The sequence below is a fragment of the Lolium rigidum genome, chromosome 6 (assembly GCF_022539505.1).
Source record: "Lolium rigidum isolate FL_2022 chromosome 6, APGP_CSIRO_Lrig_0.1, whole genome shotgun sequence".
Taxonomy (NCBI): Eukaryota; Viridiplantae; Streptophyta; class Magnoliopsida; order Poales; family Poaceae; genus Lolium; species Lolium rigidum.
In genome coordinates, this window is record NC_061513.1 from 75,007,149 (window position 1) to 75,031,351 (window position 24,203).

The 24,203-nt window shown below is 51.5% G+C and overlaps 2 protein-coding genes across 2 annotated transcripts; both read left to right on the forward strand.

Moving 5' to 3' along the window:
• Positions 1 to 6,572: 6,572 nt before the first annotated feature.
• LOC124667184 (pentatricopeptide repeat-containing protein At2g41080-like) lies at positions 6,573 to 8,751 on the forward strand. Its single transcript, XM_047204503.1, has one exon. The coding sequence runs from the start codon at positions 6,573 to 6,575 to the stop codon at positions 8,514 to 8,516; it is 1,944 nt and encodes a 647-aa protein (XP_047060459.1). The 3' UTR covers positions 8,517 to 8,751.
• Positions 8,752 to 10,368: 1,617 nt separating this feature from the next.
• LOC124665352 (basic salivary proline-rich protein 4-like) lies at positions 10,369 to 11,874 on the forward strand. The gene has a single exon (XM_047202765.1). It carries the CDS (start codon positions 10,456 to 10,458, stop codon positions 11,581 to 11,583), a length of 1,128 nt encoding a protein of 375 aa, XP_047058721.1. The 5' UTR covers positions 10,369 to 10,455; the 3' UTR covers positions 11,584 to 11,874.
• Positions 11,875 to 24,203: the final 12,329 nt, after the last annotated feature.

Sequence of the window (24,203 nt, forward strand, 5' to 3'; positions counted from 1 at the left end):
CCTCAACCACCTCTTTGAACATCCGATGGGGGACACCGAGCACTTCGCAAAGTTGGTGTGCAACCCTGAAGCGTGCCCGAAGGAAGCGAGGAGCTCGCATGCGACGAGCAGCTCGGACCTATCCGGATGACAAAACGGGACGACATCATCCGCGTAGAGCGAGACGCCCGCCGCCAAATCCCGAGGTTCCAACTGACGGAGCACCCCCAACTCGCTAGCATTAGCCAGGAGGTAGTTGAGGGTCTCGATCACGAGGTCAAACAACATGGGCCAGAGTGGACCCCCCTGCCCGAGGCCCTTGCGCTGTCAGATGGGGGGACCCGGCTCCCCATTCAGCAGAATGCGCGTGTTGGCCGTGGAAAGGAGGATAGCAACCCACTCGTGGAACCAAGGGCCAAAGCCAATCTTACGCAACACCTCCATGAGAAATTCCCACGAGACTGAATCAAATGCTTGTGCGATATCCAACTTGAGCAACACCCTAGGCTCCTTGAGCCTGTGCAAGTATTTATCATGGATGCATCGCTTTCTTATAAAAGCGCATTGGTTCTCCTTAACTAGATCTCCCAATCTGAGCAAGACGTGATGCAAGCGTCTTGGACACCAGTACATACATGAATGTATTTTACCTCAGTTAAAGAGATATACATAATGTGCCTCTTATCTCGATAATAAAGGTTTAGCAAAGTTTATGGATAATTCATCTAGAATTGGGATGAACCATGCAACCGACAATATTTTGAAACAAAAGATATATGAGTGGCATAAAGTATAATAAGCTGTTTCTTAGGTTCATGACCACATTCGGATTTATTTTGAAACCGTTGCAAGGCACGACGAGTTGCTAGTTCAATAAGACTCAGTTAATAATAACAACATCGGAGCATCATGAAGATATCAGTGAACCATCTCAAAATTGGTGGATTGACCAGAATAAATTGTCCAGAACACATCGCAAGATTGGTGGATTGACCAGAACAAAAGAAAAACCATCTCACTTGGATTCCGGTGCAGGCTCAACCTTGGCATTGCCGTCTCCCTCCTCGGCAACCATGGAATAATCCTTGAATTGCCAATTTAGAGGCACAATCTTCTCTTGCCAGAACTTTCTGTACCTGGCTCTTACCCCCTCATAGAAGACAACAAACTCACTCTCTGTCATTGATTCATCATCATCATCGGAACCCTCCTCTTCGAGTTCGGAGAACACTATACCCTCGTGATCGCGCTCTTCATCCTCCTCAGAAGAGTCGCCGTCCTCCTTATTCTTTCCGGACGTCGGCGCCTTCCTTTTGGCGGGGCAGAGCTTCATGGTACGCTCCTCCTCTCCGGAGACCGCCTCGGTACTCATGCTCTCGCTCTCGCCGGGGCACCGCTCCAGCGCAAACTCCTTGCCGGTGGAAGCCTCTGCCGCCGCCATACTTCTGCACTTCTTGTGGTGCACGGTATATAGGCGGAACGGAAGGGTGGCCGAGCCCTAGTTTTCGCGGGTTCCGGACTTCCGGTGCGGACTTGGCACGGAGTCCAGTCCGTAACTCCGTATTCGTATCCAGTCCCTTCTCCTTGGGCCAGTGGGAAATACGTCTGTCCTATCTCTACTGCAGGTTATGTCACTATATTCCTGGAACCGGCTCCTCTAACGTTGAGGAGCAAAGTCAGGGAAAAGAATGAAGTAAAGTTAGGGCAAAGTAGCATTAGTACCATAGTTATGTGATGTAATTAATTACTGTACACAATTACTGTAGATATTAAAAAACTAACTAAATTTGAGTACACCATAATTTTGTCTATATGTAATTACTCTGGTTGCATAACATAAATTTGTATTGTGTAGAATAATTTATGTTGTTTTGGGCTTAATCATATAATTTAGAAGAAGAGAAGTCAGGCTACTGTAGCTTACCTGACTTTAAACCTCAACGTTAGAGGATCCCGTCCCTATATTCCTAGCTGACTTATTAGATGTTGCCTTCCAATGAAAGATAGCTCTAGTGAACCATCTGTCCGTGGATGAGAGCCGGCCAAATGGATAAAACTAGCTGCGGGTATGGTGAAGTTGAACTGTGATGGCGTTGTTGCTTGCGATGGTCGACGAGGATCAGTTGCAATGGTTTGCAGAATTGAAGATGGGAATTACCCGGGAGCTCCGGCCAGGATAATTGAGGAGCTTATTACTCTGGAAGCTCAAGCACACGTTGAAGCTCTATCTTTGGCTAGTGATCTTCAATTGCAGCATATTTAATTTTTTTTTAGAAATGGGAGCATTGCCCCAGGCTCTGCATCAATTGATGCACACAACTATTTTATTGCATAGTTTAAAATTCAGAAGTTATATAACTCATGAGTCACATAAGGTGTACATAAAACTTAACCACTTGAAAATAAGAAGAAAATACAATTATGAAAGTTGCAATCTCTTAATAGGCTGTCAGCCATCCTGGTTGTAGATATCCCGAGCAACCGTCTCTAGAAGGCTGCATCCAAAATCCATATGCGCACGCTGAGCCTACGGTAGTAGGTATGACCATTCGTGGATCTAGTGCGTAACCATACGGATAACCTGTAAAAATTTAACATTTGAGCTTCTGTTAAAGATAATATCATTGCGACAATTCCATATAGCCCACATCAAAGCACAAATACCCATTTGAATCTGTCTTTTAGATATTTATCAACACCATTTAGCCAATTTTTAAACATATTTGTAACATTGGCCGGTGGAGGGATATTAAAAGTATACTGGATGGTTCTCCAGATTAGCTTTGCGAAGGGACAATCGAAAAATAAGTGGTTTATGGTTTCATTAGAGGCACATAAAACACAATTCTTACATCCATTCCAATTTCTTTTTGCGAGATTATCTTTTATGAGAATTACTTTTATATAAAGGAACAACATGAAAATCTTAATCTTTAGCGGTACCTTTATTTTTCAAAGATATTTGCGCAAGAAAACCGTATGACCATTCTCATCATATCTGTGTACATGGATTTGACTGAAAAAACACCATTGGTAGTTAATTTCCAGACAAAAATATCCGGGTCTTCCGTCAATAGGGACAGAGCCAGCAGGGGGCTAGCTGTGGCCATGGCCCCCCTCATGGTAATTTTTTTTGTTAAAAAACCTTGGTTAATCCATATATTTGACCTGCAAGTTGCCTAAATTTACATATATGACCCCCTCCAATAAATTTTACATGCAATTGGCCCCCCTTGTGTTACTTTTCTGGCTCCGTCCCTGTCCGTCAAGTTTAATAACCTGCATGATGGACATTGGCCTAGATATGGCACATCTAGTTTCAAGAACACAATAAGGAGGGTCCACAATTTAGCTAAATTTGTTGTTTCTCTTTCTTTGGGTCGCCATATTTGGCGTCAGACTCCAGCTGATGTTTGGCCCATCCCTATGGACATTGATTAATAATAAAGCTCGTGGTTCATGCTAAAAAGAAAGCCAGAAGCAACGGAACCCAGGCTGCACACAAATTCTCATGTCAGATGCTGTGAGCGCTAGTCGGCGATGCTATCGTGGTCGCCAATGGGACTCCGCGAACCGGATTTGCTACCGGGAGAGTCCAGTCGGTTAAAGTGGGTGTTGTAGTTTATGACGATTTTTCGTGAATTATTTGTTGCTATATGGATGCTACAAAGTCGTTTTTATTTTGCTGCGAGCACGTGATGAGCAAGGTTCTATAACGATTATGAATCTTTGTTAAATGCTACAACAATGCTAAAATAACACAGTTTTTTGCCACACGGTCGGTATTTTTGTGCTTCAGTGAAGCACCCGTGAGTTTTTCTTTTCTTCAATTATGGGAACGGGGGACACGTGTCCAGAGAGGCGGGGGATCTATGAGAATTATCTGCCGGGACGCCCATTGCTGTGCAAATAAATGAGTCCTGCTATATACACACGACAAATGTTGTCCGAACGATCCCAGGTGGCTACGAATCTTCTCGCGCGAGAGCAACGGGAGGCAAAAGCGGGTTGGGTTTGGGCTAGGCTGAGACTTTCGTAGGCCCTGCTTGCCATTTTTTTAACACCATATCTTATCCACTTTCGTTGCTTTTCTTTTTTCCGGAAAAACCACTCTGATGTTAAAGGAACGAGATTAAAATTACAGCAAAGTCCTTTTGCAACTCGAAGTCGCCGGCGAGGAGCAGAATGTGCCGATGGCGCACCGCCGCTGCATCTTCCCTTGAGCCTTGGATCGGAAGATGTCCCCTAGCGGACGAGAAGTCGCCGCCATCCAGCTCCATGCTAGACCTACCCAAGCCACCATCGAGCCACCATGTCCTAGTCATATGCCATGAACAGTGTCACCGCAACCTCACTCCTTGCAAGACAGCCCCAGCCGAGACATGAAATTTGATATATTAGATTTTTTTTTTGAAAAATGATGCACATGTGCCGTCGGCCAAGACCTTCCACGAGCTAATGGTCATTAGGCCTCCACCGGGCCTACCTGGGAGTTGTGCCAACGATCAAATGGGTTGTGCCGACATGGCTTGTACCAACGGTGGTTGTCGGCACAGCCTATGCCGATGGCCAAAATGACCTGTGCCGGCCGCTTCTGGCCGTCGACACCGTTCCGATAGTAACTTCATCCATAGCAAAATTTGACTCCATCGTCGACCTAAAATTGCTAGTAAACAGATTGAATATTTTGTTACATTGCCGGCGAAGAAGAAGCAATGGTGAGAGATGGAGGCGGAGGCGCAGGCGGCCCTCCGTGGCCGCGACGACCCAGAGGAGTTCACCGGCCAGAACTTTATCGTCGGCCGCTCCGTCGACGAGGACTACCGGCAGATCGCGATGGACCCGCGGCAGGAGGCGGTGTGGTCCGCTAGGGACCACGGCGCCAACCTTCGTCGACCTCGCCGGACCTTCCGAGCTACCGGCGCCAAAGGAGGAGAAGGCCGCCGACGACGACGACTGGTCCTTCGGGCCATCCAACGACGACGGCGACGATGGCAACAACTTGGACTTCCGCGCCTTCGACTCACGGTGTCGCTAGATTTTTTTTTTCAGTTTTCTAGTTTAAATTTGAGTTACTTTTGTATAAATTTCGTTCGAATTTCGTATGAATATCATTTTAAAATTTTCATTTTAAGTTTAAAATTCTATCGAGGCTGGCCTATGGGGGCGCCGGTGTGAGAGCAGCATCCCCAAATAGAGGATGCTCTACCGGCGCCCCCATACGGCAGTGCCGGCGTGCCGACGCCTATTTGGTGGCCGCCGGTGAAGATGCTCTTATTGTTGCTGTTTTAGAGATCCGCAAAGAAGGGATTGGGGAAGAAGATGGGGCATCATCGTGCTTTGGAGGAGGATGAGGAGGCCTGAAAAGTTAGAGGGAAGATGTGGAGTTGTGGAAGGGTTTGGGTTTGGGCTCGGGTGGGGCTAGGACTTTGGGCAAGGGGCGCAGGAATTAATTAGCCTTGTGCTTTGGTTGTGGAGGAGGTGTCGTACCAACATCGGATGGAATTTGTCGTGTGTGAAGCAATTTCACAAATAAATAGATAGCAGTCTAACAGAGTAGTAAATTAACACACATATCACTAGATCATCAGTGCCTGATTACATAATACTAAGGCCACGACCTAACTTAATAACAAGACAAGATCAAAACATCGTGAAGATATCCCTGGATCAATCACATCGACAGGATTTTATTGCGGGTACATAAGATCTTAATGAACTGACCACGTCAAATAGAACAAAAATCATCATCTCAGTTGGATTCCAGAGCACCCTCAACCTTGGCATTGCCGTCATAGACATCTACATCCTTGATAACCAAGGAATAATCCTTGAACTCCCAATCTGGATTTCTAGGCAGCAACTCCTCTTGCCAGAACCTCCGGTAATCCGCCCTTTCCTCCTCTTCAAAGGCGGCAAACTCACTCTCCGTGATTGATCTATCATCATCGTCGTCGTCCTCATCATCGGCCGCCGCTGCAACTTCGACGCCAGCGATGGCCTGCTCGAAAGTCTCGATGTGCACATCGGCCAGAGCGATCGCATCATCAGCACACTTGTCCAAGAAGACCGCGTCCTCCATGGGGAGGGGATGCAGATGCTCGACCGTCGGCGCTTCCCTTTTCGTCGGGCAGAGCTTCGGCGAACACTCCTCTCCGGTGACCGCCTCGTTGCTCACGATCTCGTTCTCGCCGGTGGAAGCCTCCGCCTCTGCCATACTTCCGGACTTGATCGAGAAAAACTCCTCCAGGATCTTTGCTGCCGCGTCGTCGACTCGTCGTGTCGATCTATATAACGGCGGAACGGAAGGGAGCCCCGGGCTCGGCACGGAGTCCAGTCCGTCTCCGTCTTCATTACCAGTTCCTTCCCTCTCCTTGGGCCAGTGGGCCTTATGTTCAGCGATCAGTTCGTCCTCACGCAGGCCGGACGCGCACGAACTCTGTACTGGGCCGCAGAATTGCTGACGAGGTGCTGTGGCCGTTGCAGTCGAGGTGTTCGCATTGCCAGTCGCCGCATCCAAACTCGCCATGCTTCCGGGAGCCGCGCCGGCCATCACCACGGCCGCGTGGTACCGCTAGTCGTTGCACGGCCACATGGCCAGGCCAGCACTCAACACGCTCACCGCCGGTGCACGGGAGGCCAAGGACGAGCTCATCCGCCTCTGCACAAGCGGCCGCCTCAAGGACGCCATCCGCCACCCCTTCCGCGACGTCCTCTGGTCGGACGTCAGCCTCTTCACGCACGTCTTCCGGGCCTGCCGCGCCACCCCGCTCCTCCGCCAGCTCCACGCCTTCGCCGCCACCTCGGGCGCCGCCGCCGACCGCTTCACCACCAACAACCTCCTGCTGGCCTACGCGGACCTGGGCGACCTCCCCACCGCGCGCGACCTGTTCGACAGAATCCCCAAGCGGAACGTCATGTCCTGGAACATTCTGATCGGGGGCTACATCAAGAACGGCGACCTGGGCAGCGCGCGGACGCTGTTCGACGAGATGCCCAGGAGGAACGTCGCCACCTGGAACGCCATGGTCGCTGGGCTCACCAATGCAGGGCTTGACGAGGACAGCCTGCAGTTCTTCCTCGCCATGCGCAGGGAGGGGTTGCATCCCGACGAGTTCGGCCTGGGGAGCGTGTTCAGGTGCTGTGCTGGGCTCGCCGATGCTGTCTCCGGACGCCAGGTCCATGCGTACGTCGTGCGGTGTGGGATGGACACCGACATGTGCGTCGGGAACTCCTTGGCTCACATGTACATGCGGTGCGGGTGCCTTGCGGAAGGAGAGGCCGTTCTCCAGGCGCTTCCGTCTCTGACGGTTGTGTCATTCAATACCACAATCGCTGGCAGGACGCAGCATGGAGACTCGGAGGGAGCGCTGGAGTACTTCTCCATGATGAGAGGTGTTGGGCTCGCGGCAGATGTGGTCACCTTCGTCAGTGTTATTACCTCTTGCTCGGATTTGGCAGCCCTCGCACAAGGTCAGCAAGTTCATGCGCAGGTTATCAAGGCTGGGGTAGACAAGGTAGTGCCAGTCATTACCTCCCTTGTGCATATGTACTCTCGCTGTGGATGCTTAGGTGACTCTGAAAGAGTTTACTCTGGTTATGTTGGATTAGATCTTTTCCTTCTCAGCGCAATGATCTCGGCTTGCGGGTTCCATGGGCAAGGACATAAAGCAGTTGAGCTCTTTAAACAGATGATGGACAGAGGGGCTAAACCTAATGAGGTTACTTTCCTGGCCCTGCTATATGCGTGCAGCCATAGTGGTCTGAAAGACGAAGGCTTGGAGTTCTTTGAGCTTATGACTAAGACTTATGGGTTGCAGCCAAGTGTGAAACACTACACTTGTATTGTGGATCTTCTTGGGCGTTCAGGTTGTCTGGATGAAGCAGAGGCCCTTATCTTGTCGATGCCTGTACGTGCTGATGGGATCATATGGAAGACACTGCTATCTGCCTGTAAGACCCAGAAGAATTTTGACATGGCCGAGCGGATAGCAGAACGAGTCATTGAGTTTGACCCCCAAGACTCTGCGCCTTATGTTCTGCTATCAAATATCCGCGCTACCAGCAAGAGATGGGGAGATGTTAGTGAATTAAGAAAAAATATGAGGGAGAAGAAGGTGAGGAAGGAGCCTGGTGTCAGCTGGGTGGAGCTTAAGGGCCAGGTGCACCAGTTTTGCACTGGGGATAAATCACATCCAAGACAAGGGGAGATCATTGAGTACTTGGAAGAAATGATGGCCAAGATTAGAGAGTGTGGCTATGCACCAGACATGAGCATGGTGTTCCATGATATGGAGGATGAGGAGAAAGAGGTTAGCTTAACTCACCACAGCGAGAAATTGGCGATAGCATTTGCGCTTCTCAGCTTACCTGAAGGAGTTCCTATCCGCGTAATGAAGAATCTACGTGTGTGCGATGACTGCCATGTTGCTATCAAGTTGATATCTCAGGTCATGGGTCGAGAGATTGTGGTCAGAGACGTAAGCCGCTTTCACCATTTCAGAGATGGGAAATGCTCTTGTGGAGATTATTGGTAATGAGAGCACTCAACTGTGGGAATATCTTTCCATCCGCTGCGGGGACGAGATTGGAACATTTGGTTCATGGACATTTTGTGGTCACCAGGTTTGGTTGATGCTACGCAACTGTGGCATACTGGCATGGGATGTTCAATTGACTGTTTGAGTTTCGAGTGGTCTGGTACCAATTTGTCTTGTATTTTATACATCATAAGTAATGTATCCTTTCAATGGTATAAAATTTTGTTGGATCTTTGACTATTAAAAATAAATAAATTCATTAAGTGTTCAACCGAAAAAAGTCATTGCCTTCTGTAAGTTGATGGACTAAGCGTTTTTGCCCAAGTCTTGGCAGTGTTCTGAAGTTTAGGATATGCATTTTAAATGCTATGAACATTTGTGGACAGTGCTGAAATACAAGAGTTTCTTTCTCTACAACTAATAATCTAGTTTTCGCTATCCGATATTTCATCATTGGCCAATTTATTTGCACTCACTAATTAAATATCTACCCAGGTTGTTCATGAAGTTGGATATTGTGCTAACAGTACCGTGATTCGTGGAGCAACAACATGATGCACCGGTGCAAAACTGAAGGTGAGTCTCTTTTGCTTGTCATGCAGTATACTCTGATTTGAATGTCAAGTGGCCGTTTTTTTTCAGTCGATGTATATTTTGATCAATAAGAACAGTGGGACTGGTATGTGCATATATGGATCATACAATAATTTGATTGACTTTGTTATACAGTGGGATGTTCAATTGACTGTTTTGAGTTTCGAGTGGTCTGGTACCAAGTTGTCTTGTATTTTATACAGTACATCATTAGTAATTTATCCTCTCAATGGTATAATTTTTTTTTGGTTCTTCGATTGTTGAAAACAAATAAATTCATTAACTCTTCAACTTAAAAATAATCATTGCCTTCTGTAAGTTGATGGACTAGCTATTTTGCCCATGTCTTGGCAGTATTCTGAAGTTTAGGATATGCATTTCAAATGTTATGAATATGGACAGTGCTGAAAATCAAAGAGTTCCTCTAAAACTAATTATCTGGTTCTACCTAGCCGATATTTTACCATTGGCCAATTGACATGCACTCACTAATTAAATATCTACTCAGGTTGTTCATGAAGTTGGATATTGTTGCGCTTCCGGAGGTTCTGATCCTTCTTAGAGCAAGGTACAGCAGAAAACTAACAATACAATAAGTCAATAATACTTGTAGCTAGTTAGCTACAATGGTGCAAAGCTGCAAAACTGAAGGCAAGTCTCTTTTGCTCGTATACTTTGATTTGAATGTCAAGTGGCTGTTTTTTTTTCAGTCGATGTATATTTTGATCAATAAGAACAATGGGCAGAGACCGCTGGTATGTGCATATATGGATCATGCAATAATTTGATTGACTTTGTTATGTCGTAAAATTTGTTTTGGATTATTTTATTTGCATTGGCTCATTGGCTGTGCTTGGTGTTGCATTAAAATTGACAGTTCGAATTTTCTTTTTTGGATCATGACATTTGTTTGTACTAGTGGCATCATTGGTGTGCATCCATTTGCTCTGGTGCTTTCATTCAGTTCTCAGTTTCGGGAAACCTGGCATCCATTAATATCCCAAGTCGACAGAGGCAATTATGCTTCTTTTTTGGAGTCGACAGTGGCAATTATGCAGAAAGGTTATTCTGTTGCTCTTCTTTATCTCACGAGGCCTTCAGAGTGGGTTCGTTGGAACAAACAACCGAGGCCCAATGGAGGCCCTTAGGCATAGGCTGATTTATTATTAGGGTTATTATATTCTTCTTGAGTACTGTACTACGCATACTGCCAGTGTCAGTCGACCTCACGGCGCTCCGGCCGAACAAACAGATCGCATCAAAGAGTCATCAGATCGGCGACTCATCACCCACCCCCAGCATCCCATCAAGCGCCAAAGCCAGAGCACCGCTCCCCGGCGCCATGGCTTCCCCGCCCCCTCCCCACCCGCACCAACACCAGCTTCCACCGCACCAGCTCTCCCACCCGCAGTACCAAGCCCCGCCGCCTCCGTCGATGCCGCCGCCGGCATCGGCGCCGTCAAAGGCCTTCGATCTGGAGGTCACCGTCGTCTCGGGCAAGCACCTGAAGAACGTCAACTGGCGCCGCGGCGACCTCCGCGCCTACGCCGTCGCCTACCTAGACCCCTCCCGCCGCACCGCCACCCGCCCCGACGACGCCGGCGGCTGCAAGCCCGCGTGGAACGAGCGCATCCTCGTCCCGCTCCCGCCCCACCTCTCGCCGCACGACCCCTCGCTCCTCCTCTCCCTCGACGTCTTCCACTCCAAGCCGTCCGACTCGCCCAAGCCGCTCGTCGGCTCCGCCCACTCGCCCCTCCGCGACCTCCTCTTCCCCGCTAACCCTAACCCTAGCTCCGACTCCCCCGCCTCGCCCATCATCACGCTCCCGCTCCTCCGCCCCTCCGGCCGCCCCCAGGGCAAGCTCCGTATCCGCGTCGCCCTTCGCGAGCGCTCGCCACCTCCTCCTCCTGAGCCCCAGTATCCGCCACCTGCCTCCTCCCCCTACTATTTCCCACCCCCTCCACCCCCCGCTTACTCCGCCCCGCCGCAATACGGCCTAGACCAGTACTACCGTCCCACTGGGTACTACTCTGCCCCGCCGCCTCCATCCCAGTACGACTACACCGGAGGTCCCTCTGCGCCCGTTGAGTACGGCAGGCAGTATGAGCAAAGAGCAAGGACTGAAGGTGCGCCTGGGCAGTATGAGCAGAAAGGAAGGACTGATGCTATGCCTGGGCAGTATGAGCAAAGAGGAAGGACTGAGGGTCTGCCTGGGCAGTATGAGCAGAAAGGAAGGACTGAGGGTGTGCCTGGGCCCTATGAACAAAGAGGAAGGACCGAGGGTGGAACTCCAAGTGGAAGGTATGGACTAGGCACTGGGCTTGCTGTGGCCGCAGTTGCTGGTGCCGTCGGAGGGCTTGCAATTGATGAAGCTGTGAAGTACAAGGAGGAGAAGGCGGCAGAGAGGGTTGGAGACAAGGTGGCGCCTGCTGGAAGGGACGATTACAGCGAGTACCGTGGTGAGTATTGATGGGAGTTCAGGTGGGCGAGGTTGCGCTGTGAGTTGGTTCCTCTCTGTTCCTGTCAATGTGGGAATAAAGTTGCACTGTGATTCCGTGGTTTGCTCTGTGTATGTATATATTTGCTTCACTCGACATGAATTACCATGGCGCTTGTGCTTATGCTTGCAATTAAGACATACTATTTGGGTTGTATCAAGAAGGTTTCGTGATTAGCGTTGAAGCTGGACTTGTAACTTGATGCCTCTCTGTATAAGGTATCTCTTATCTGAGTTGTGTCTTACATCTGCTGCGTTAGTCTCTGTATATCTGGTCATTGACATTGCTTTGCAATCCAATTTTATGGGTTTTTTTAGAGTCAAACTATATTGATTTGTGGAACCGAATACCATATTTTATATCATTTTTGCTGCTGCACACATATCTACACATGATTCACAAGCTTGGATAAACGCTGCACTGTTTTCAGTGATCACCCTGTGATTTAAGTATTTGGTTCTTTAGAGGCCAGAGTATGATTAGAGCAGTCATGGTTCAGTTTGTCTTGCAGTCTCATAGTGTAGTTGGCAATGGTCTGTAGGGTAGTGAAAGTGGCACATAGAAAGCTAGATCGACATGGATTTGCTTCAGAATATGTTACCATATTAATAGAAAATGTAGACATAGGGTCTGTTTGGTTTATGGCCCCAGCTGACCCTACCAAAATATTGGTCATGCCAATTACCTTTACACATGTTTGGTTTAGTGCCAATTTTTTGGCAGCCAATGAACTAGTTGGTGTTCCCTTCACAGATTGTAGCCAATTTTTTGGCCTACCCTGGGCGATTGAATCCTGCGCCAAATAATTGGCTGCCCAATTTTGGTAAGGCTGGTGCAGGCACAATCCAAACGCACCCATACTTTTATTTTGCACACTTCCTAATTTTATGACACCTGGTCCCTGCAAACAGATGTAGTCATATGTGCTTTATATGAGCTATCTTATGTTCATTCAAATGTATTACTCTTTTCTCCAAGCAGTAACAGAACCATTGGTTCACTTATCAAACTAGAATTCCTTGAACTTGCATTGGTAATGTATAGTTGCCCTTCATATTGTTGTTGGGGAAACTTCTTTGCCTTCAATATTGTAAACTGAACAACTTATTGTTAGATCTCACGATTTTTGTAAGAGCCAATATATGTTGTGATATGTTTCATATTTATTACTACATCTGAGTGTCTTCAAGATCATCAGTCTTTTAAAACCAAAAGAAACATGGACATGTTGTGTTCTTGTGACAACATTTGGACATATTGAACATAAAAATGCCTAGTTCTCCAGCTCCTCGAGCTAGGTTGCACCCAAACTTCTTTTGGCTATGATGGACTAACATCCTTGCTTGACTTGCAAGTTGCAACCTTAGACATATCTTGAGCCTGCAGTGCCGCATACGTTTTTTGACTTGCTTGTGTTGCAACAGAGGAGTAGTTTCACTGAGATGATATCTGGAAACATGTGGGCTTCTAAAGGCTGTGCACTTGTCCCTCAATCATTTTACCTCTTATGTAGTGTGTGAAACTATAACACGATGATATTTTTTTTTGTAAAGAGGCATATCCAAGCTTTAAGCCAAAATAAGGTAGAAAGTAGCCGTAACTCTGAGAAAAGCCATGTTTTCTGCCACCACTTGTCTTTAGTCAACATGTGCAACACGGGTGCATTTGCAACAAAAAAAAGCCAGAAGAGAACGGTGTGTTCCCTTTTGATAAGTTTTGGCACTTTATTTCAGTTTTAATCTACATAATGTCTTAGCTTGTTACATAATCTCTTAGCTTGTTTCATATGCTGGATGGGGTACATCATGTTATATGACGAAAATGTGACTCGTCACTCGTGCTGCTGGATGGTAATGTTGATAAGCCTGGGATTCTTTACAGAAGCAATATATTTGCATGTTAAGTGCCAAATTAGAGTATCCAAGAAATAACACCTGGTTGATGAGTGGCTAGAATCTTTGGAGTTAGTAGTCAATATTGGGGATATCGATAACGGTAATTGGGAAAATCATATGGCACTTCCTATAATGATTCTTGGTTCTACTTGTGGTTATGTTATGGTCGGTTTGACCTATACGCGCAGGAAGCCCATTAGTGGCTAGTTGTGGGCTTAGCCCAAGTAAATTAGGGGCTTAGCCCAAGTAAATTAGGGTTTCGAGGAGGCCGTCCTCCTATATAAACACTTGTATCCCTTCGAGATTAATCAGACAATAATTCAGTATCATTACTGTCTCGTCTCCTGAAGGGAGACGGGAGATCCCAGCGCCGCCGCACCAACCCTAGCCGCCGCCTCCTTCCTCCGCGACGGCGCCCAGCCGCCGGCGCCGAGCTCTCCAACCTCTCCGCCCTCACTTCCACCCTTACAACCTCCGCCCTAGACCCGGTAGAACCCTAGCCTCTACCAGGTTACCTCGGGAATGGCTAAAATAGTTAGCCCAGTGCAATCTTAGTAATAACCCACACATTCAGACAACTGAAGTTAGCTTTTGATACAGGACAGAATTATAAACCCCACCTAACTGAAAAGGTTAAAAAAAGGCCTACCAGTGCTCAGTTGTCTTTATTTAAGGGCTTCATTGTGCAGATGATTTACTCTTAGTCACATTGAGTTGGTAGTTGCTTAAGTTGAACCATGATGCTTTCTTGCTCCTGCTGTAGTCTGGAACGAAACTGTGACAGAAGGTAGTTAAATTAACACTCTCTAGCTGTAGGTCTTAGTAGTGCAGATTCTTTTTTTCTATTGAAGCAACTTTCTTTAGAACAGAACACTGTACGCGTATAATTGTGAATATTTATGAATATTATACATAAATATGTAGGAGTAGCTTGCTTTCCATCTAAGCCCAAGATGCAGTTAGTATGTTTTTTTTGTATGGTCTGTTGTTTCTTGGAATGGGCTATCTATCATTCTGAAACTAACATTCCTTAACACTGTCAGTGTCTATGTAAAAAGGATTTAGTGTTGGCCATAGCACATCTTTGTGCAAGAATGATAGATTTATCTGGAGTACCAGCTTGTCCATTTGTGATGTCTTGTGGTTTTGATACATGGTTTTTGCTGTTGTAGTTTGATTATCAGAGGGGTTCGTACATTATTCAGTTGCATTAAATAAACTCATGTTGCATACACACGAGACTGTAAATTGTTGAGTGATGTCTGAAGGCTAAGTGACTATTGATGTTGTGGTTTGATTATTGAAGGAACAACGTGCCAGTTCTTGGTTGTATTGGGTAAAACTTTTATTGTATACATGATTGAATATTGGACTGTCTTTAAAATCAATAAGATACTCTTAAACTTCCTTTTTGCACCAAACTCTTCTAAGTTCTCAATGATAGTTTTTCTTGTGTGTTTATGCCCCTGTTTTTTAGATAGCTCTATTATATGGCTTATCAAAATTAAAACTATACCTTTGGTAAAACTGGATTTTAGACAGAAATGATCCATTGTTTAGTATAATGTACCCGTGTTCAAGTGCATTTATTTGTTTTCTCATGTTTCTGCTGCCAATTAAGTCTGGTGTGGAATATTATAGACAGTAGGTGACTTTTTGTTGCAAAGATATAGGTAACTTTTTGTTGTGAAGATATCCCGGCTTGACATGTATGGTTTGTATTGGTCCATGTCTAACCATTTTCCCTAGTAAGTAAATTGTGATATGTTTAAGCTCTAGCCATCATTATAAATGTGTATGGAATAATTTTACGCATGGTCTTCAAATTTATTTTCCAGCAAAGCACATGCCTCGCATTGTTAGCTTGAAGCTCACCGCCATCAGTATTGTCAGCCCTAAGCTAGCTAATTTCTAATGGTGGTGAACTTAATGCTAACACAGGGTTTACATCTGTTTGTGGTTGGCCTGTTAACACAAAGAATGGGTCACCATTCCATGTCCAAAGTTTGTAAAATATGGTTTGCTCGTTGTCATGCTCAAACCTACAAAATGATTGCTCTGCTTCACAGGAAAGAGTTCAATTTCTGCATGTCACAGGAAAAGTTTGTTGATTCTGTCAGCTCGGAAGTCGACCTTTTGGTCGCCGTAGGAATCTTTATGGATGGCGTCAAGGCTGAGAATAAGCCAAGCCGTAACTACATACATGGTCAGGTAAGCGGTTCACTGTATGTTTACAAAGTTAGTTTACTTACTGTAGTCGCATATATATCCCAAGTTGAGCACTCGTTATAGCATAACCTATCTTACGAGCTTCTTATCCTGGGTTTTGTTATTGGGAAATGACCAGATAATTTGCTGTCGCTCTCCCCTCCTTATAAAATCCTCGTACCTTGTTCGTCGGTAGCGAGTTATTAATCCCACTGGAACGATTTTTATTGAAAAAAACTGCAAATCTACTCGTTTTTGTTATGCGAGGCAAAGGCCCATCCATTTGCCATGATTGCTGTTCTATGGTGGCACATAGATTGGCGTGTTGTTTATCCTGCCATTCCTTTGCGTACACCGGCCTCGGACCGGATTTCGGGCCGGAGCGGCCATCACCACCGGCTTAAATATGCCGAGGCTAGTCGCTGGTCCAATTAATTTGGGCCGGCTGACGCCGACCCGTCTGGCCTGGTCCGTCCACAGACGGAAGCTTTCTGCGCCGTCGAGCTGGTGCCTCTCGCGCCCGACACGTCGAGCTCTAAGTTGCTGATAGGCACTCATGGATGCCCGTCGCCCTCGCTTCCATAATGATGATGATGCCGCACGTGACCTTTTTGGGTGCATGGAGAGGAGGAGAGATTCAGAAGGCCCAGATCTTATCGCCTTTTAGGCTTTTTGTCTAGCCAGTCGCCACCATCCCTCTGCCTTTTTGCCGAGCCGATGCATTTCGAACGTCCGAAATGTTCGATTGTGTCTATTTGCGCCCGCCCACGGACGTCACGCGGTCCAGGGCGACTGTTTGCGTCGGGGACCTCCAGCGGTGCGGACGCATTTTTTTAGCGGAGACAACGTCAAGCTCGTGTTTTACGTCCCGTTGAGGACTGCCACCGCGATTAACTGTTCCTGCGCGACGACAGTCGTTCTGGCGCGTGCCCAATACATTGGCAAGTTTCGTCGGCGTTTCGCATTCCCACGCGGCAACGTCGTTTCCCGTCGTGGCTATATGTGGTGGACACCGGCGGGGGTGACGGGGACACCTCAAGCTGAACCGTAGTATCCATCCATGGCCGACCACAACCTTAGTTGGGAACACGTTGTTCAGATGTGCCGCCACCTCCACCCGGAGGAGGATGAGGAGGTAGTCGATGCCGGCTTTCAGGCCGAGCAGCTGGACCTGGAGGCGGCGGCGGCGGCGAAGGCGGAGGTTGCGAAGGCGGAGGCAGGAGAGCGCGCGGAAGGGCGCCTCGCGGCGACCAGGGCGGAGATCGCCAACGCCATGGCCGAGCTCGCCGACGCCAGGGCGGAGGCGCGGGCGGCGATGGCGGCCCCTCCGGCGGCCCTACCAGCGGACACCGTCATCCACGACATCGCGGATGACGACGCCCCCGTGCCCAGCCACTTCGAGTGTGCCGGTGACCAGTTCGTTCTGGTCGCGTCCTTCGAGACCCTAGCTGGGGACGCCCTGCGCCGTCAGGCTTGGTTGGCGGAGGAGGAAGCCCACAGCTATGCGATCGTCATGGCTCGGGGGTTAATGTGCTCCGACCTGGACTCGCTTCAGCGGAGGGGCCCTTCTCCCGCGTGGGTCGAGCAGGAGAACCGGGAGCTGGCGGGCGCCATCGCCGCCAGGGAGGAAGCGGTGGCGGAGGCGGCCCAGGCGACGGCGGCCCAGGCGGAGGAGGCCAACTCTATGGCCAGGACACTCCTGTGGGACTCCTCTCTGGCCGAGGCCCTCGAACGCCGCAGGCGGGACGGGGTGACCAATCTGCGGTGTGCCCTGCGTGCGGAGTGCGCGAAGCGCTCGCGCTTTGACGACGGCGCCAACCCCTCCGACCGCGCGAATGCATTTAACCTAGACCGGTGTAGGCCGCATGACAGCGAGTAGCTACGGGAGGTTAACTCGACTAACCATCTCTATAAAGATGATCCTTTTGGTCAATCAATAATAATGAAAAAATATTTTGCTTACCTAGTTACTGCCGACTGGGCCCGGATACACCCAACGCAGACACCTTGCGCGACTGCGGAGCGTCCGCGGAGACGCAAACCTAGCGCATATTTGCGTCAGGTTTCCGTCGCCAGAAATGGCGCAATCACTTTGCGTTGCCGCCCGGCCCGATCACTTTATGTCGCCCGTGGAGCAGGGTGCAGAAAACGCAAACGGCCGTTGGAGATGCCTGATGGACGGCGCCAGTTGCAACGCGCCCGCGCTAAATTTCGTACTCCTACTACCACTGACTGGACTGTAGTGGTGAGCTACGCGTCTATTGCGGCTCGCTGCACCGCACGACGGCGGGCGAGTTGACCCGGCACCGTGGGTCACCTTTATTTTATTCCGTCCACCTGTCCACGTAATGGAAGTGAGTACACCGCTGCTAGTAGGAAGAAGGGATACACGGATTGGATCGATCGTGCCGGGTAGATGGGCGCTGCCTCACCTGCGCCGGGCGCTGACACGTCGTTGCAATGATTTCTTCCAAGTGGGTCGGCGATCGGATGGCTCCGGTGCCGGCCACGACGATGCATTTGGGATTGCCTCGGTGCCCATACGCGGTTTATGTCAGGTAACTCAGGTGGCCGGCCACCGTTACCCGTTAATCAATTAATCATGCACGCGTGATCGCCGCACAGGCGGGTGGCTTTGCTGCATTCAGATCCCGTTAAACTTATCATAAATGTTTTATAGGGCACCAAGAATCCGCCCGCGAGAACTGGACATGTGCAGTTTCGGAGCCCGTTTTAGGCCATCTCCAACCGGGCGACCCATCCCGCGCCCGCGTGTCCAGATGGGTCCAGCCGGACAAAAACCCGGTCCAACGCGGAGACGCACCGCAAAAGCGGACGGTCGCGGCGTCCGGGACGACGCAAACCCGGCCCGGTTTGCGTGGCCGCGGATGGCACGCGGCGTCCTCGCGTGTCCGCCTGTCCGCGTGGCTGGCCCACCTATCGGTGCCCCAGTCCTATTAAATGTGGACTGGGGAAGGGGACTGTCCCTATCCAGTCCCCACTTTCCACTCCGGCCGCACGCGCGAGCTCGAAGTTTCCGCGCCGCCATGGCCCCGAAGCGCGAGTTCTCGCCATCCGCCAACGACCACGAGGCCGGCAGCCAGCCGGCCGGTCCGCGCCGGCGCCGTTCGCCATGGGGCCGTCGGCGACGCCCGAGCGCGACCGGATCTACGTCCACCGTAGCGGTGGCGTAGATGTTCGGGACGCCGGCGTCCCAATGCCGTGGAGGGACGTGCACCTCCCCACGGCCGGCACTCGAGCCCGGATCGGGTTCCGGTGCCGCCCATCCCGGGCTCGGCCGCGCCCGCTACGCCGAGATCCGAAGGCGCCGCGCTCGGCTGCCGGCGGACCTCCGGCGGAGACCCCGCGTACGGCGACGCAAGTCCCAAGCCGGGACTTGTGGTTCGAGGTGGAGCACGATGCGCGCCGGCGCACGTGCTTCACATCCGCGACGGCGCGGCCTCGCGAGCGGCCGCGCACACACCGCTAGGCGGGCTGGCCGCCGCCCGGCGGCCTCTACATCAACGAGCCCGCGCCCCGGCCCCGGCCACGGCCGCAGCCCCGGGGAGGAGGACGACCCGGAGGCTGCGGGCGGCGCTCGCGGCGTCCCGCGAGCAGGGCGACCTCGACGAGCCGGCCAAATGGCCGCACCTCGCCGAGACGGCTGCGCGCCTCCGCGGCGGAGGAGGCGGCCGGGAAGGCCCGGGAGGACGCCCGGGCGGAGGCGTGGGCCTTCCTCGAGCCGGCGCGCCGTCGGAGGAGGCTACGCGTCGGGCGGCGCTCCGGGAGGAGGAGGAGCGCCGGGCCGCGCGCCTTGCGGAGGAGGAGCGCCGGCCACGCTCCGGCTACGAGGCGGAGCTGCAGGCCGCGGCGGAGGAGCGGCTCCGGCGGGAGTCCGCGCGGAGGGCACGGGCTGCGCGGGCCGGCGAGCCCGCCGAACCCGCACTCCGCCCGGGAAAGGGCGCGGTGGGAGCCCCGGCCGGAGTCCCCGGTGCCCTCCGGCGTGTCGAGCCGGGACAGGCGCGTCGCCGCCGGGGGGCGTCGTCGTCATCGACGCCGACGATGACGAGTACTACTGGGGGTAGTACTGCCGGCGGCCACCGTGCTCGCAAACCCTGTCTAGGTTTTTTTTTTAGTTTAAAGCCCATATAGGGCTTTCTTTTGTGTAAAAATTGCCCAACATAGGACTAAGTTTAATTAACCACTAGTTTAATGTTATTTTTGGCTGTTTTCCTTTTTTATTTTTATTTTTACTTTTTTAATTACATATGCGGTGCGTCCGCGCGTTGGGCGCAGCGTGCGACCCAAACGGACATGCGGACGCGGGCCACTGTCCGGGTGTCCGTTCGGCCACCCAAACAGCCCAAAACGGACGGTCCAGCGCGTTCGTTTGGGTCGCGCGGTTGGAGATGCCCTTACAGGCCTATAAACCGGTCAAACCTCGTGGACGCGTCGCCGCACTTCCGCCATGAAACTCTCTAGAATTTGCCTAGAACTTGCCAAAATCTGCCGCCTTAGAGCATCTCCAGTCGCGTCCCCCAAACCTTCCCCCAAAGCGATTTGGGGCGCGCCGGACAAAAAAAGCGTTCCAGCCGCGTCCCCCAAAGCCCATTTTTGTCCGGCGCGGCCCGATACGGTGTCCGGCGCCCCGAGCCCGTCCCCGTCCCACGGGGACGCTCCGGGGACGCCGGACACAACGAAAGCGAGACGGGGAGTGGCGGGGCCGACGCGTCGGCGGCACGGTTAATTTTAACCTAACCGTCGCCTACCTCGCGACGGAAGTTATTCGCGCGCGGTGACACACGGCGGCATCTTTGCCTTAATGGCGACGGAGGGGCGGGCGAGACGTCTCGTCGGTGCTGCGCGGCCTCCACGCGTCGCCGGCGTTCGCCCGCCACCGCCCGTTCCCGCGCGATCTTCCCGCCTCTTCTCGTCTGTTCCCGCGCTTTCTTCCCGACGCCGGCGTCTATAAAAGGTCTCCCGGCTCATCAATGGTAGCCACCACACCCGCCGGCAACAAACACAGCCCTCGTCGCTCCACGGCCGTCTCCTCCATCACCGGTGGCAATGGCGAACCGCCCCGGCGATGGCCACTTCCCTCCACCGCCGTCTCCTCCATTGACGAGCCGGCAGCGGCGTGCGGCACTCGAGGAGGCACTCGAGGAGGAGGCCCGCCGGCGGCGTGAGGCGCAGCAGGCGGCGGATCTTGCGGCGTTCTCCGCCCCCGCCTCCGCAGCGCGAGGAGGCCGCGGCGGCGGCAGGCGTGGCGAGGAGCAGACGGTGCGACACCGTTGCGGCGTTCGACGCCTCGACGGGACAAGAGGCGCGACGGCGCCGGTTCCGGAGGACATGGAGCAGCGATGGGCCGGCGAGCGCCGGCGCCGGCGCGATGAGCGGCATGCGCTGTTCCGTGAACGGCGTGACTCGATCGAGCGCCGGCGGCGTGAGTCGATCGAGCTCCGGCGGCGGGCGACGGCGGAGGAGCGTCGACGGCGGGAGTCGGCGCTTACGGCGCTATGGGGGAGGCGGGCGGAGCAGTTGGCGGCGGCCGATGCGTTTGCGGCGGCGATGATGGAGGCGCCAACAGATGTGGAGGAGGAGGCGCCAATGGAGGAGGAGGCCGAGGCGGAGGAGACCGAGGTGGAGGACGACGACGACGACGACGAGTTCGACTGGTCCGACGACGACGCCCCGCACCCGGACGAGACGGCCGATCAGCAACGCGCCCTCGTCGAGTCCTTCGAGTCGGAGAAGAAGCTCCGGGACGACGCCCGTGCCCGCGAAGAGGCGCGGATTCGTCGCGCCGTCGAGCTCTCCCTCCGGGCGGCACGGCGGGGAGGGCGGAGGAGGACTATCGGCGGGAGCGGCACCGTCCGGCCACCGCCGAACGCAAGGAGAGGAGGCGCGCGCAGGAGGAGCTGCGGCGTAGGGGAGGCGACGACGGGGCGGGGCCATCGAACGCGCCGCCGGGCGGTCGATAGCCTAGGTTTAGATGAAATCTAGCCGTTTTCATTCAAACTTTGTAATATATAATCAAAATTGAATGAAAACCTTTATTTTCCTGCACAAATATTCATTTGGGGGCGGTGTTTGGGGGACGCGGCTGGGGAGCGATGTCCCCCAAACGCGGCACGAGCAAAACACGTCCCCAAACGCTCAATCCGGCGCGATTTGGGGGACGGTTTGGGGGACGCGACTGGAGATGCTCTTACGCCGGAAGAGGCTGGAATAGACCTCCACTGCCGTGGCGAGGCCATCAACGGCAGGATATGCACCACACAGACACGATGGAGGCGACGTCGGCTTACGCCAGGGAACTTGCGGGGAAAAAGAGAAAAATGGATAAAGAGAAAAAAAAGGAAATTCCCTTTTTGATACAGTCTAGAATTTCGTATCTCTTCTAGCCAAGCCTATTTATATAAGACCATAAAAGACGTTTACATTGTCCTTCGCAGGCGTTTTACCGATTCAAGTTTTTACGGGATTTGCTAAAGGTGCTCTGACCCCGCGCTAGCTGGACCGAGGAGTACTACCTAAGGTTGCCGGTGGATTGTTTAGCAATCGTGATTGACATAAGGTGGAGGCGTCCCTCGTTTTCGGTATGCAGATTACTGTTCTCGGCAATCGCTGTCAGTGTTACTGCCGTGATGAGTGATGACTTGGCACTAGTGTCATTATTATAGTTCCAGGAGATTACCAGGTGATCAGCAACAGGATAATCCGAACAACACCTGGCATCCTGGCCGCGGGTGCAGCGGCGCACTGATCGCGGGCCGTGCACTAGTGTGCTCCTCCGGACGAAAAGTGAATCTGTAATGCTTCAGGGCATCTCAGCGGCGCGACGCAAACGGACGCTGAGCGACCCGAAAATGCGTCTGGCACCACCTTCAGCGGCGCGACGCAAAGTGATCGGGCCGTCCACAGAGACGCAAACCTGGCGCATATTTGCGGCAGGTTTGTGTCTCTGCGAACGCTGCGCGGACGCGCAGAGTGTCCGCTCGCGTCTCCACCGGACCCGCCTGGCAGCGAGTCTGCATCGAGGGCACCAAAGTAATCTGTAAGAGCATCTCCACTCGTCCCCCCGACGAGGCCCCCGAGCGACGTTTTTCCCATCCGAACGGCAAAATTCAGCCCAGTCGCGCCCCCGGTTCCTCGTTTTCGTCCGGATTTGGCTCTTCATCCATCCGGTGAGCCCACGCCATCCTCGGCCCCCCGGGGACCTATCGGGGACTGATGTCTACGGGTGTATCTATTCTTGTAGACAGTGTTGGGCCTCCAAGAGCAGAGGTTTGTAGAACAGCAGCAAGTTTCCCTTAAGTGGATCACCCAAGGTTTATCGAACTCAGGGAGGAAGAGGTCAAAGATATCCCTCTCAAGCAACCACCGCAATCACGATACAAGAAGTCTCTTGTGTCCCCAACACACCTAATACACTTGTCGGATGTATAGGTGCACTAGTTCGACGAAGAGATAGTGAAATACAAGTAATATGGATGTATATGAGTGGTAATAACAATCTGAATAAAATATGGCAGCGAGTAAACATGCAACGAACGATAAATAAACGGAGTTTCGATGCTTAGAAACAAGGCCTAGGGATCATACTTTCACTAGTGGACACTCTCAACATTGATCACATAATAAAACCGCTCTACACTCTCTTGTTGGATGATGAACACCACTAATTGCGTAGAGCTACAAGAGCACCTCAATGCCGGAGTTAACAAGCTGCACAACATTCGATATTCATATTTAAATAACCTTAGAGTGCATGATAGATCATTGCAATTACACCAAGTACTAACATAGCATGCACACTCTGTCACCATCACACTATGAAGGAGGAATAGATCACATCAATACTATCATAGCAATAATTAACTTCATAATCTACAAGAGATTACAATCATAACCTACGCCAAGTACTACACGATGCACACACTGTCACCATTACACCGTGGAGGAGGAATAGACTACTTTAATAACATCACTAGAGTAACACATAGATGAATAGTGATACAAAACTCATATGAATCTCAATCATGTAAGGCAGCTCATGAGATCATTGTATTGAAGTACATAGGAGAGAGATTAACCACATAGCTACCGGTACAGCCCTTAGCCTCGATGGAGAACTACTCCCTCCTCATGGGAGACAACAGCGTTGATGAAGATGGCGGTGGTGTCGATGGAGGAGCCTTCCGGGGGCACTTCCCCATCCCGGCGGCGTGCCGAAACAGAGACTCCTGTCCCCCAGATCTTGGCTTCGCGATGGCGGTGGCTCTGGAAGGTTTCTCATACCGTGGCTTTTTCGTATCGAGGTTTTAGGTCAGGGACCTTTAAATAGGCGAAGAGGCGAAGTCGGAAGGCTGACGAGGCGGTGACACAATAGGGGGGCGCGACCCAGGCCCTGGCCGCGCCACCCTGTCATCTGGTGGCCCTGTGGCCCTCCTCTGCTGGCTCTCGGGTGTTCTGGAAGCTTCGTGGAA

Bases quoted from the DNA above. Each gene is read 5' to 3' on its own strand.
- LOC124667184 (XM_047204503.1), top strand. From the start codon at position 6,573: ATGGCCAGGCCAGCACTCAACACGCTCACCGCCGGTGCACGGGAGGCC.
- LOC124665352 (XM_047202765.1), top strand. From the start codon at position 10,456: ATGGCTTCCCCGCCCCCTCCCCACCCGCACCAACACCAGCTTCCACCG.